Source organism: Malus domestica, chromosome 11, assembly GCF_042453785.1.
Source record: "Malus domestica chromosome 11, GDT2T_hap1".
Taxonomy (NCBI): Eukaryota; Viridiplantae; Streptophyta; class Magnoliopsida; order Rosales; family Rosaceae; genus Malus; species Malus domestica.
The window spans coordinates 39,848,416-39,862,978 of record NC_091671.1 but is presented as its reverse complement, the minus strand read 5'-3'; the positions used below and the strand labels follow the sequence as shown (position 1 = coordinate 39,862,978).

Genomic DNA, 14,563 nt, shown 5'->3' with positions numbered 1-14,563 from the left:
ATAGTGGTACAAGGGCAACACTTATCTCCAACATTGTGGTACATGACCACTTGCTAAAACATTTTCCTTTTCAATGTGACCAAATTATATTTAGTTTTTTTTTAAATAAATAAATAAATAAATATATATATATATATATAAAAGAGATGGTAGCTTTGTCACGATAGTCCACTTTTATAGTGTGACATCCCACATCACCCAGGGGAGTGATCCTTAAATGTATATTCCATCCCTACCTAGCACAAGGCCTTTTGGGAGCTCATTGGCTTCGGGTTCCATCCGAACCCCGAAGTTAAGCGAGTAGCGCGCGAAAGCAATCCCATGATAGGTGACCCATTGGGAAGTTCTCGTGTGAGTTCCCAGAAACAAAATTGTGAGGGCGTAGTCGGGGCTCAAAATGGACAATATCGTGCTACGGTAGTGGAATGGGCCCGGGAAGTGGTCCGCCCCGGGCGGGGATGTGACAATTTGGTATCAGAGCCTAACCCTGGCCGTGGTGTGCCGACGAGGACGTCGGGCCCCTAAGGAGGGTGGATTGTGACATCCCACATCACCCAGGGGAGTGATCCTTAAATGTATATTCTCATCCCTACCTAGCACGAGACCTTTTGGGAGCTCACTGGCTTCGGGTTCCATCCAAACCCCGAAGTTAAGCGAGTAGCGCGCGAGAGCAATCCCATGATGGGTGACCCATTGGGAAGTTCTCATGTGAGTTCCCAAAAACAAAACCGTGAGGGCGTAGTCGGGGCCCAAAGCGAACAATATCGTGCTACGGTGGTGGAATGGGGCCGGGAAGTGGTCCGCCCCAGGCCGGGATATGACATATAGTGACAAGAAAAATTCGCATAAACATTTTAGCCTCCCTATGGGCACCATCATGTGATTCAATAGTATCAAGAATCGAACTCAAAACGTGTCATGTAGAATATGAGTATGGAATTTGCCCCAACCACAGGGTCACCCAGTTTTATTAAAATCTAGTTGGGTAAGTGTAATGTGTACTCATTTCGGCTAGAGGAGGCGTTGAGGGGAAGCGAAATGTGCAATAGCACAGGACCCTCAAATTTGAAAGGCCCCAAAAATTTTGGTATCTTATATTTATATATAATAATGTTATATATTAAAAAAATACTTTTATTATCATTTTAAAATCTTATAGTGCACTTTTATAAGTGCAAATTTTTTTTATTTCTAAATATAAAAATTTGGAGTGCACAATGAGATATTAGGAGTGCTAATAACAACACCTTAAAAACAATTTTTTTTTCAATTTTATTATAATAATACTATATATTCAAGTGAAACTCTAAATTTAGAGTTTTTGAAGCTTTTTCTTTTTCTTTATTTGGTTTCTTAAGATTTAACTGTTTTTTTATTATTTAGTGAAGGTTATGTTTATAACTCTTTTTACTATTTAATGACACTTGTAAACTTACAATCAATGAGTCTTAAATGTTGTTTTGATTTAAGTTGTTATTTTTAAATACCAATATGTTGTCCTACTTTTAAAAAAACTATCTTAAAAATAGGCCATTTTACAAAATTCGCACATAATCCCCGAAATCTCATAGACAACCCTGATTTTGGCCAACCAAAAAGAAATCAACATGTGCACTGCATGGTGTTACACTCTCGTTCGAGTCAAGTTTTCTCATAATTTAAAATAATTAATTCAACTTAATATAAATTTCTTTATCGTTTGTCAGCGTCCCTCATACTTTAAATGTGTTCGATTGAGTCTTTAATCATCTTGACATTTTAAGCTACATTTCTAGGAAAGAGGATCTTCTCCGGATCCACTTTGTGGGGATCCTAAAGATCTCCACATCCTAGTTGTTCATCGTATATCGTGCGATCAGTTTTTGTCATATACTATTTATGTTTAATTTTAAATATAAAAAAAGTCAAATAATTTATGACCGCACTTTACATGATGAATGACTAAGATGTAAGGATTTATAAAATCCCCACAATTTGGATCCGGATGAGATCCAAATCCCATTTCTAGCACCAATTTTGGTTTTTTTGTTTGCGCCAATTTAATTTTGGAAACAAATCTAATTTTGGAAACAAATCTAAACTATCGGACCACACGCCGTACAGTGCAAAGTGGCTTCTTTCGTGCAGGGCTCCGAACAGAAAGAACAAGCCAATCAGAAGCCTCTCTCACTCCGACTATCAAAATGACAGTTTCATCCTTCCATACAATGCGGCATCGAAGCACACTTTTGTCGCATTCCTTGTCTGGATCGCCAAGGGCTGCTTCGTAATTTCCGAACTCCACCAACGGTTCCCAAGCGAATCCCTCTCTTTCCGGTGCACCTTGTATTAGCCGGTACGGAAACACAGTCCCAGTCCCTTATGAAATATAAATTTTTGGTTTAGCCCGCGAGCGTCATTTAATAGTAATAAATATATTGTTTGTTAAAAAAAAATATACCGTCGCTTTGTTGACTATTTACATGAATCTTAGTTGTTGGTCGTATTGATATTTTTAATACAACGACATGAGGATATACAATATTGACCATAAGTTATACATATGCTAACCATCAAGCCAATGGAATAGATTCTCATTTATTTTTAAAATGGGCATTAGTTTTGGGATTTGCTCCACATCGAAACCATTTGGCCATTTAATTCGAAACCATTTGGCCATTTAATTGCCACAATGAAATTTTAATGTTTCTTAGAATATAATGTTGGTCAATTTCTTCAAACTCAATTAGATGCCTCAAATATTTATGGTTTGGCTAATATTTGCAAGGATTATCTATGAGGTGCAACTTGACAAACAGACAGTTCAGATCGTTGAAGTTCGATGTAATATGGGCATCACAACTAATCCCCATTTTAAAAAAAATAAAGAGGGATCCCTTTCCTAAAGGCATTGCGCCAATCATATTCAGATATAAAAATCGTCATTAATGAAAATTTGAACAAACATTAGACATCTCTCTTAAAAGTGGACATAAATACTATTGATCCAATGCTGAAATTAAAAAATGATAGATAATGTGTCAATATACTTATTGATAATGTGAATACAACCAAGAGACTTGAATGTAAATATCACGAAAATGACTTACATTGTCACGCCCCGACTGAGACTCAAAACATACAATATACATCAGAGCTTCAACGGAAATAATTTACAACATAGGACAACAATTCTTACTCTTGAAATCTTTCTCTAATCGCTACATGGTACTCTGCAAAAAAACCCTACACATTGAGAATAACACAACAAACAAAGCAAAAACTCTAAGAAGCTGAAAGCTCATATGCATGACAATAATACAACATATATGATTGAAAGTACAATCATAGTGCCACATGGTACTCTGCAAAACAACCCTACATATTGAGAGAATAACACAACAAACAAAGAAAAAACTCTAATAAGTTGAAAGCTCATATGCGTGACAATAATACAACATATATGATTGAAAGTACAATCATAGTTTGAAAACACAAAAGTTGAAAATACGTAATTTCTTCGTTAAAGCACCGTTTCTCGAACAATTTTTCGCCTACGCACTCGTGAGGTCGAGCTCTATCTAACCAACGCAAGATATGACAAAAAAATCTAGTAAAATTTGAAACGAGCAAAATACACCTAACTTCGCTTTTGTCTAAACTAGATAATTTAACGACTAATTTCAATTAAATCTCGAAATACTTCAAAAATAAAATAAATCACTAAAATTCAGGACCAAATATCACATACATGCACCACTCGAAAATACCACCTTAGAATTTTAGGCTAATGATTCAATGTTATGTATAATCGTTTTCTTTTAAACAAATATTATCATTAAGGTGAGGTTGATGACTCCAAATTATTACAATAATTTAAAAATAAGAGAATTACAAACTTATATTGCATGAGTAAAAACGTAATACCCTATCCACGAAATTCTGGACGATATTTTGTAAATAAAATTGCGATATTAATTTAGAATATTATCACAATAACGAACTCAACTTAGGTAAGTCCTTTCTCAAGCGAACCCAAATATTTTTCCATTAAAAAAATCAAAAAGGAAGAGAGAGAAAAAAAAAAGGGGAGAGAGAGAGAGAGAGAGAGAGAGAGCGTTTTGGTGCGTGCGAAGCCAAAAAGGGCAAAATACCAGACCGTACGACGGTCTCTTTTAGAGAGAAAGCAATTAAGCTTCTCCATCACTGTGAAGAAACCGTCGCCGCTCTCTCTCTCACCTCTTTCCCTCACTCTCTTCCACTCGATCGAGCTTCTCAGATCCTTCTAGGCCTCTCTAGAAGGGCGGTGGGATTCCTGTACAGCTCTCCCTTTCCTCCTCCTCCTATTCCCCACAGTTGATGCAGGTGTACAGATACCCAACACTCGTCGTTTTGTGATGGACTTGTACGGACGAAGCCCCGCCAGAAACGGGTCGAACCAGGAATGGAGCCCCGCCGCCGGTGAGACCGGCCTCGAAGGTACTCCTTTACTTGCTCGGCGTTTCAATTTCGTTTCGTTTGAGCTCGATTTGGGCTAATTTCGTAAATGGGGTTTCTAGGGTTTCGGGTTTGGTTTGGTAATGTGGGGGTGTGATTGGGGTTTTGTTCTGATTTGGGGGTAAATTGTAGAGCAAATGTGGCATTTGGGGTTGACGAGCAGCGAATCGTACCCGGAGCGACCCGGCGTGCCCAACTGTGTTTACTACATGCGAACCGGGTTCTGTGGATATGGTGGTCGGTGCCGGTACAATCATCCTCGTGATCGTGCCGCTGTAAGTCCTTGTTCGCTGTTAATTTTCATTGCAACCATTTAATGAGCTTTGTCAAGACTGCTTAATTGTGGGTTTTTATATGTAAACTAGTACTTAAGCTTTCAGTGATAGGTGACTGCTACAGGACATATTTCTTAAGTTTGAGTGTTTTGTTGGGGGTAGTTTTTGTCCCTTTACGTGAAACTAGATGATTGTTTGTTTCCTGGGAAAGCTGGGGAAAAGAAATGGGAACTTTTTTTGGAATGATATGTTTTTCGTGCTTTTATTCGACCTAGTTAAACAAGTCTATATTTGATGAAAATATTAGGCCTAATATTTGTGTTTTGGGCTCGGTGGAGTGGGCAATGTTGTCTTAGTGACATACGACTGCTTGGATTTTACTGGTTAACTGAAATTGTCTTTGCTTGTTAATTTTATTATCCTTTGTTTATGACTTCGGTTGGATGCTGCACATAGGTCGTGGCAGCTGTAAGAGCTACAGGGGACTACCCAGAGAGAGCGGGGGAACCTATATGTCAGGTATGCAGTAGTTTTCTGCTCCGTTGTAAAATGTGAATTTCCTGCCTGATAATGAGAATCTAGATCTGGAAACTTTACGGCAACTTGGTTCTGTTGTTGATTTATTTATTTGAGCTTTGAACTTCATATGCCATTGTGACATTTGTTTGCCTAATATGCAGTATTATTTAAAGACTGCGACCTGTAAATTTGGCGCGTCCTGCAAGTACCACCATCCAAAACATGGAGCTGGATCCTTAAGCCGAGCTCCCCTAAATATCTATGGATACCCATTACGACCGGTTTGAATTTCCTCTCTGTCTCTCTGTCTGTCTGCCTCTCTCATCCACATAAGGGTGTGTAGACTTTTGAGAAATTTGTGTAGCAAGTGGCTCACAGTTTTTTATTTTTTTATAACAGGGCGAGAATGAATGCTCCTACTATTTGAAAACGGGGCAATGCAAATTTGGCATAACCTGTAAATTCCATCACCCACAGCCTGCTGGAACAGCAATACCAGCTTCTGCACCTCAATTTTATCCGTCGGTGCAGTCTCCTTCCGTTCCTTTGGCAGAACAGTATGGGGGGGCATCCACCAGTTTGAGGGTGGCTAGGCCTCCACTATTACCTGGATCATATGTGCAAGGGGCGTACGGTCCTGTCTTAATTCAACCAGGAGTTGTTCCTATTCAGGGTTGGAGTCCTTATTCGGTATGATAAAAACATGTTTAGGTTGATATATGATTGAAATTCATTGCTAATAAGTTGTTGCTTTACTTGGTGCAGGCACCTCTTAGTCCTGTACTATCACCTGGAGCTCAACACACAGTTGGAGCAACTTCTTTATATGGAGTAACACAGCTATCTTCTCCAACACACGGACTTGCAAGACCTTATACCTCCATACCCTCTTCTGTTGGTCCTTCTAGCAGCAACCCGAGTGAACAAGTTTTCCCAGAGAGGCCTGGCGAACTTGAATGCCAGTACTATCTGAAAACTGGGGACTGTAAATATGGAGCATCTTGTAGGTATCATCATCCTCGGGATCGAACTGCACCAAGGATAACTTGTCTCCTTAGCCCGATGGGTCTCCCACTCCGTCCGGTATGCAAAGTTGTTTTATATTCATCTTGATGAATCTTTAATTTTTCTAAATTCCGCTGTTAGAAGTTACTGAGTTTCATACTCACCTGGTTATCCAATTTGGTAGACCCAATAGTTTTCTTTTACTCTGTTAAACAGTAATCTTTTTCCTAAAGGGGATTGTTGGATGCTACTATCACATCTAAAAGTATACCTGGTCGACCTCCTTTGTACAACCAAATGAAATGCAAAAGTAGGTAGCAAAGAAAAGGCTGTCATACCATGTATATAGATTGTGTAAACATGTTTTTCAGTAATTTGTTAACGATGTCATATTCTATGGAGAAAATTAATGTGCTTTTATTTGGACAGGGAGTGCAACCGTGTACATTCTACCTGCAAAACGGTCAGTGCAAGTTTGGATCTACATGCAAATTCGATCATCCAGTGCAGACCATGAGGTACAACCCCTCAGTTTCATCTCTCGTTGATATGCCTGTTGCTCCATATCCGGTTGGGTCTCTGCTGGCCACCCTGGCTCCATCATCCTCATCATCAGATCTTCGGCCCGACTTACTTTCAGCTTCCACAATGGATACTTACTCGGCTAGAGTGCCCTCTTCCGGGAACGCCTCAAGTAGTTCAGTTGGATTGATTTTTTCTCAGAGCGGTTCTGTTTCACTGTCTGATGTGCAACTGTCCACTCAGACTTCATCCCCTTTGAGCAATAGCAGAAGCACGAGACCGGTTGGCGAGCTTCGTCGATCAAGTTAAACGTAATACCCAAAGTCAGCTCGTTCGCTATCTCCAGGATCGCGGTTTCACCAAGGCTCTTTCTGTTTATATAGATGTCGTCGGTAAATGTATAATGAGGTCAATTGTGCAAAGGGTGTCATATTTCGGTCTTTCAACCAAATCTGTTTATCCAACACAGTAGTAGGAAAGGCACACACAATGTTGATGCTTGTGTCAATTCGATATTACAGGAATCCAATATAAATTCCAAATAAAGCTGCAGTATCGAAATTTCCCATGTCTTCTTTTCAGTTTTCATCTCTTTCAACTTCAAGTGATTACAAATATGAAGTATGCCTGCAATTTTTACTCTATTTCATAATGTTTGATGAGCAATGCTTTTTGACAGCCAAAAGTGCTTCTGACTAGCTTCCAGGTGCTTTTTTTAAGAAACACTTGGATCGTTATTTCAAATTTCAGAGCGTTTATAATAAAAGCGCTTGTAAGTGCATAGGTATGAGTGGACGTGCTTCATGCTACCTAATGGCCCAGCTCTTTCAACGATGCATTTTCGGAATTTACTAGGTAGGGGATTGATAAGCCGGAGGAAGGTGAGGATGATGTCAAGTTATCATTCTCCACCCCTTACGCCCCAGGCAACACATGCTATAGGTATCGTTTGGCATGCAGACGGGTCGGAACGGAGAGGGAGCAAAGATGCCCTCGGATGGAAACAAGGAGGAAGAAGAAGGAGACGGAGATGTTATAATTTTGTGTTTTGCGGATGTGGAACAAGTTGTTCCAGGAGGTGAGGTGGAACGAAAATTCACCAAAAACTCGTCTCGTGGAACAGTGTGTTCCAGCTGTTTTAGGCGCACCAAATGTGGGACGGAACGCTTCGTCCCACTCCGTTCCGTCCTGTCCCGTCCCACGTACCAAACGGTACCATAATGTTCGGAACCACTAATAATAGTCGGTCAGTCATACGACGGTGAACTCATTCTCATGTCCCATGTCAGAAGAGAAGAGAGGACGCAACATTAAGTTGCAAGTCATTGAATCCCTCCAATGATATATCTCCCAATGTATGCAAGAATCTCTCCGTTCACTTGGTCACTCGTGATTTGATGCAATGTTTGTGCCTAAAAAAAAACAAATTAAAGCAGCGGAGGAGGGCACTCCAATTTCTTCTCTTTCCCCTGCCATCTGTAGGAATGTTGAAGCAGCATATGGATTGGACCAATTGCCAACTGTTCACAAAGAAATTTAACTTAACGATCGATTTTCTAGAGAAAGACTTTCTTGACACAACTACACTTTTCTTTGCCGATTTGTACAGATTATAAGTTTTTACTAACGTAATGTTGTATTATTAACGCAAAACGTCAAAGTAACAGTTTACCGTGCCTTTGAATTTTGACTGATTACGACGAATCTTTAAATGTTGTTCACCACCAACCGATCATCCAGCAAACACAAAAGAAAAAGAATTGATGGGGTTATCATTGCCAACCGATCGACTCAATCCAAGGCCATCATGAGTCCAACAACGTCACATCGAGAGCACTGAGTACCACAAACATACGTACAAGCAAATTTAATACAAGCATGTGTTGCCACGGTAATTCAATTATATAATCCTCCATATGGTGCAGTTTCGCATTATAATCAATTTCCGTGTTATAATACAGATAGATGAAATTGTAGTGGACGAGATTATGTGACATGGAATACCGTTAAACCTCTATAAATTAAAGAAATTATTATTGGCACTCAAAAATTTAATTGTGCAGTCCAAATTTTCTATATTTAGAAAGAAAAAAAAAATATTTTCATAAGGAGTGCACGATTAGATTTTTAGAGTGTCAATGACGGTTTCCTAAATTAATAGTTTTGGACCAAGGGAATCTATTAATTTAGTGGAAAATTAAGTAATCGATAAATTAATATTTCATTATTTTATGAAAGTATTCTTTATTTTTTTTTTAAATATTGTACATTCTATTTAATTTCTCGTTTTATAAACTAACAATTCTATATATTTGTTTAACTAAATAAAATTCAAGAGTCTACTTATTTTTTTTTTCAAAAATAGATTGTACATTGTTCAAGATGATGAAGTCGAAGATGCTAGTTTTACTATGGAGTATGGAGCCCCTTTTTTTCCGAAAAGAAGCTCTTAAAGCGACAATGACATTGAATAATATAATGTTGTAGATTGTAGTATGAGAAAACAACATCAGAACTTCTTGTCATGTCAAGAAAAGTTAGAGATAAGATACAAGATAACATCAATTTCAAGAAGAAATAAATAATAATTGAGTCATATTTTAAGAAGGCATCATAGTCAAATAATAAGCGTTATGTATCAGAAAATTATTAATTTATGTATTAGGTAGGATCTGTATGAATTTTTAATAATATATATTATCTAATAATTATAGCGAATTATTAATTTAGCATGTTATCGTAAAGTCGAGACCGGCCAAAAATATTATTTAACCAGATTATAAATTTATTGATTATTAAATTATCGAGGTTCTACTGTATACGATGGAAATGCATGTTTGGATCTCGAATTTCCCTGTAGTTTAAGTGGATGCATTGAGGTTCTCATTATATCAGGTAAACCCACTCATCCTTTAAATCTCTACTTTAATTAGCTTTACACATAATTAGGGACTTAATTAAGCAAAAGCTTCAAGCGAGTTGCTTTCACTAGCCATGATTACAACCCCAAAAGCACTGCAACCCTCTCAGAAATCCTGCAAAATTCCCTCACAAACATTAACCATGTAAAAGCAACTCACTCATTCACTCCCTCTCACTACCTTTCACCGAAAAGTGCTTTTGCAGCTGCAATTCCTTGACTTTTTAGATTCAAACCTTATCACAGGCACTCATTAAAGTAATTATATTGTATCAAAGTCCCCTCCCGTTTGTTCCTGCATGGTTTCATGTGGCTTTCTCTTCTCCAGCAGCATTTTTCATTTTCTCTCTTCCCTCAAACCATCCCTCAGAAAAATGCTGCAATGTGGAACTGGAAAGTGAGATTTCTGAGATGGGGTTTTAGTTAAACTGCTTATGGTGGGAAATCTGAGATGGGGTTTTAGTGGAAAATGCTTATGTTGCTGAAAGTTTGAGTCTTTTGAACTTTTTTTTGTAGTGGATTTCGTGGTGCAGGGTTTTGAGTGGGAATTTATGAACATAAGGTGTTTGAAAATTTGAGAAATCAGCTACGGGCTTTTAGTGAAAGTGCTTATACTGTTGAAACTTTGGGACTCTTGAAATTTTGTAGTGGGCCTGAAGCTGCAGGATTTTGAGTGGGAACTCTGATCGTAAGGTGGTCGAGGAATGATGGGGGTCGTCACCATTGGTGAACTGAAGCCTAGCATTTCCGGGAAGCGGTCTATTCGTCCGAGTTCAAGCATAAGGCATGCCACTGAATGGTAATGTTCCCCTTATCTTCTGCTTTTTTTTTTTTTTTGAGCGATATTCTAGTCTAATCTAAAACAGTAAAATGTGTGAGCGGAAATTGAACTTGAGTGCACATTGTGGTAGCCAACTTTGCTACGCCTAGTTCCGCTTTCGTCCATCTCTTATAATCTTATTACTTTTGACAGATTACCTGCATTTAATTTTCTGTTTTTCAATTTTAGCCTTGTTTTCTCTAACTTTGAGCCATATGGTAGTTTCCACTTACCAGTAACTCTACGTTACACGGATACGGATAGCGCGATACAACACGAAAGGACACGAAAATAGAGTTTATTTTTTAGCATTTTTTTGGGATTTGAGTGTCAGAACAGAGCCTGTGTTTTTCAGACAGTAGAAAATCGAAACGACAATGGCACGAGGTGGACCGGGCTGATTGCTGTCCAGATGCAGCCATATTTCACTAATAATATTCTTGAAGTGCCAACTGCCACCCCAAGTTAATGTTTTGTGGATCAATTATTTGTTGTACATTTACCATCTGTAGGCCCTGAAGACATGTACGGACCAGTTGTACAAATTCTCCATTGGTTCTGGCTTTATTCAGCATCACTGTTACACCGCCACGTAGAATAATGAATCCGCTCAGCTAGGTTAGCCAATCACGAGGGCCCCAATATCTTTGCTGGCCGGTGAATTTGGTCAATCTTTTCCAATTCTGGAGCACAAGTTCTGCAGACTTCAATCAGCTTTCTTATCCTTTACCATAATCTAACATTACTCTTCGTGTGCACACTCCAATCCACCATTCATTTCGCAATTATTGGGCCGTCCTTCTGTAACAAATCACTAACATGATTACATAGAGGGAGGATCACGCTGTCCATATGTTTGGATTGAACTTGAAACTGTGTGCAGTGTACTTTCATGGAAAATACAGAAGTTCCTTGCAGGGTTTTTGATATGTTGGCACATATGAGAATGTATGCATGTTGTAGTTCTAGATTGTAGCAGATTTTGATTCTTGCCTCGCTTCGATTCCATTTTTCAACGAATTTTGTCTTTGTCACAGGCCAATCTCCGATGTTTCTAGCGATCTTACCGTGGAGATAGGAGCATCAAGCCTTGCACTTCACAAGGTGAGTGAAATTGGTTCAGAACTAGTCTATTGTTTCAATTTGTTGCAGTTACAAAATAATTATTGTGTTTTATTAGCTAGTGATAAGATATTGTCGTGTGACGATTAAATGAAAAATATGTCGAATTATGAAAGGAAGGAGAATTAGTAATGTGATGGTGACTATGTTGCAGTTCCCTCTAGTTTCTCGGAGTGGAAGGATTCGGAAGCTGTTGCTTGAAGCAAAAGATTCAAAAGTTTCACGCATAATTCTTGCTTCTGTTCCGGGTGGACCAGAGGGATTTGAGCTAGCTGCGAAATTCTGTTACGGAGTTAATGTTGAGATTACGCAGTCAAATGTTGCCACACTTCGTTGCGTAGCGCACTTTCTGGAAATGACGGAAGAGTATGCTGAGAAAAACATGGAAACCAGAACTGAAGCTTATCTGAAGGAGACGGTTTTCCCAAACATAGCAAAGTCGATATCAGTTCTTCATCGCTGCGAAATCCTCTTGCCTGCAGCAGAAGAAACCAACTTGGTAAGCAGGCTTATCAACGCAATCGCAAACAATGTGTGCAAAGAGCAGCTCACCTCTGGCTTATTGAAACTTGACCACAACTTTCCTGAGAAAGCGGCTTCAAATATGCAACCTGAAACGCCTGCAGACTGGTGGGGAAAAGCGCTTACAGTGCTTAGTCTCGACTTCTTCAAACGTGTTATATCCACGTTGAAAACCAAGGGTCTTAAACAGGACCTGATCTGCAAAATTTTGATCAATTATGCTCATAATTCTCTTCAAGGACTTGTCATCCGAGATAACCAATTGGTAAAAGGAAGCCTTTTGGATTTAGAACTGCAAAACAAACAAAGTGTCATTGTTGAAGCTATAGTCAGTTTGCTTCCAACACAATCAAGGAAGAGTCTAGTTCCAATGGCATTTCTTTCGAGCTTGTTGAAAACTGCGATTGCAGCATCGTCGTCTGCTTCCTGCAGATCCGATTTAGAGAGACGGATTGGTCTGCAGCTGGATCAGGCAATTCTCGAAGACATCCTGATTCCGGCAAATTCACACGGAAACAACCACAGCACAATCTATGACACAGATGCTGTATTGACGATCTTTTCGATATTTCTGAACTTGGATGAGGATGATGATGATGAAGAGAATCACTTGAGGGACGAAAGAGAAATGGTTTATGATTTCGACAGCCCTGGATCTCCTAAGCAAAGTTCGATCCTGAAAGTATCAAAGTTGCTAGACAATTATCTTGCAGAAGTTGCACTGGACTCGAACTTGATGCCGTCAAGGTTCATAGCTCTAGCAGAACTACTTCCAGACCATGCTCGAATAATAAGCGATGGACTCTACCGAGCTGTGGATATCTTCCTCAAAGTGAGTAATACATCTCTCTCTCTCGCTCTCGCTTTTCTCGCAGTCAATGTGTGCAAGTCCTAAGGAAAACTCAACTTTTTATTACAAACGAGAAAATATTTCCGCACTCTCAATACTCCTTTTGTTTTTGTTCCTCTTATTACTCATTCAATCCAACGGCTAGAATGGAGAGAGGCATGGAGGGGAGAAAAACGGAGTGCGGAAATCATTTCCCTTTAAAATTTGTGAATGCATTTTTCTTCTCAAGATGTTGATCAACGCCAATCTGGATTTGTGTTTCTGTTTATAGGTCCATCCGAATCTCAAGGACTCTGAACGCTACCGCCTCTGCAAAACCATCGACTGCCAGAAACTATCCCAAGAAGCATGCAGTCATGCGGCACAGAATGAAAGGCTACCGGTACAAACGGCAGTTCAAGTGCTCTACTTCGAGCAAATCAGGCTCAGAAACGCAATGAACGGTGGCCACAACCAGTACTTCTTCGGGGCAATTAACGCCACACAAATCCCTCAAAGATCAGGCAGTGGTGCAGGCAGCGGAGCCATTTCACCGAGAGACAACTACGCGTCAGTCAGAAGAGAGAACCGCGAGCTGAAGCTTGAAGTTGCGAGAATGCGAATGAGGCTGACAGACTTGGAAAAAGATCATGTTTCTATGAAACAAGACCTTGTAAAGTCACATCCTGCAACCAAGCTGTTCAAATCTTTCACCAAAAAGTTGGGGAAGCTCGGTGCATTGTTCAAGATCAATAGTATCAACCCTCTTGGGGGGAAGGCGCGTTCGGAGTCCAGATTTCTGTTCCAGAAACGAAGGCGCCATTCGGTTTCTTGAAGAACTGGGGAGTGTGAATATGTATACAAGTGTTACAAGAGTGTATAGTATATATAACTGTTGTATTAGCATATGATTATACATATGTGTGGTGCGTTTTCTAAATTATAATATAAGTTTGACAGTTTTTTTTCAGTGTATTTGAGATTCTATTTGTTATATATATAGCATGAATATCACAGATCCCTTGAACTTTTGGCGAAACATTTTATGTTCATGTTATAGTATGTGAGTTAGTAACATCACGTGACTGTGTAACAATTATTAATTTCTAGAAACTTTTTATGTTGTAGACAAACGATAAGATCATGTTCGTTGTAAGCCCCAACAGGAATTCTTTGTGCAGGTTGTCGCATTCTGTTGACATCGTTAAAAATGTATTGATAACATGTTGGTACAATTTGTTTATGACTTCAACACATTTTTTTTGTATCACAATTAAGATAATATCATAAAAATGTGTCGGCATTATTGCCATATCAAACTGTACCAACATGTTATCATATATCAATACATTTTTAATGACGTACATGAGATGCGACATCCTACACAAAGAATTCCTGTTGGGGCCTACATTTCAGTTCCATCTTAGAATTAAGCTTTTTATAAATATATAAAATCGATTGGAAGCTTAACAATTCGACTCTGTGGCCCAATGGATAAGGCGCTGGTCTACGAAACCAGAGATTCTGGGTTCGATCCCCAGCAGAGTCGTTTT

At 39.1% G+C, this 14,563-nt stretch overlaps 2 protein-coding genes and 1 non-coding gene across 5 annotated transcripts; all 3 read left to right on the top strand.

Moving 5' to 3' along the window:
* The first annotated feature begins 4,016 nt into the window (after positions 1-4,016).
* Positions 4,017-7,358, top strand: LOC103449126 (zinc finger CCCH domain-containing protein 32-like). Its single transcript, XM_008388410.4, has 7 exons — positions 4,017-4,458; positions 4,609-4,751; positions 5,208-5,270; positions 5,432-5,551; positions 5,670-5,960; positions 6,036-6,353; positions 6,705-7,358. Exons 1-7 carry the CDS (start codon positions 4,377-4,379, stop codon positions 7,104-7,106), a joined length of 1,419 nt encoding a protein of 472 aa, XP_008386632.3. The 5' UTR covers positions 4,017-4,376; the 3' UTR covers positions 7,107-7,358.
* Positions 7,359-9,718: 2,360 nt separating this feature from the next.
* LOC103449127 (BTB/POZ domain-containing protein At1g03010-like) lies at positions 9,719-14,049 on the top strand. Of its 3 annotated transcripts, none has more exons than XM_008388411.4 (4): positions 9,719-10,516; positions 11,575-11,641; positions 11,814-13,013; positions 13,303-14,049. In XM_008388411.4, exons 1-4 carry the CDS (start codon positions 10,422-10,424, stop codon positions 13,843-13,845), a joined length of 1,905 nt encoding a protein of 634 aa, XP_008386633.1. In that variant the 5' UTR covers positions 9,719-10,421; the 3' UTR covers positions 13,846-14,049. The 3 variants fall into 3 exon arrangements, with proteins under 3 accessions (XP_008386633.1, XP_070664122.1, XP_008386634.1); XM_070808021.1 differs by having other exon boundaries at positions 10,041-10,516; positions 11,814-13,061; positions 13,236-13,348; XM_008388412.4 differs by lacking the exon at positions 9,719-10,516 and adding an exon at positions 11,160-11,485.
* Positions 14,050-14,486: 437 nt separating this feature from the next.
* TRNAR-ACG (transfer RNA arginine (anticodon ACG)) lies at positions 14,487-14,559 on the top strand. The gene has a single exon. It is a non-coding gene; the product is annotated as a tRNA-Arg (tRNA).
* The last annotated feature ends 4 nt before the right edge of the window (positions 14,560-14,563 follow it).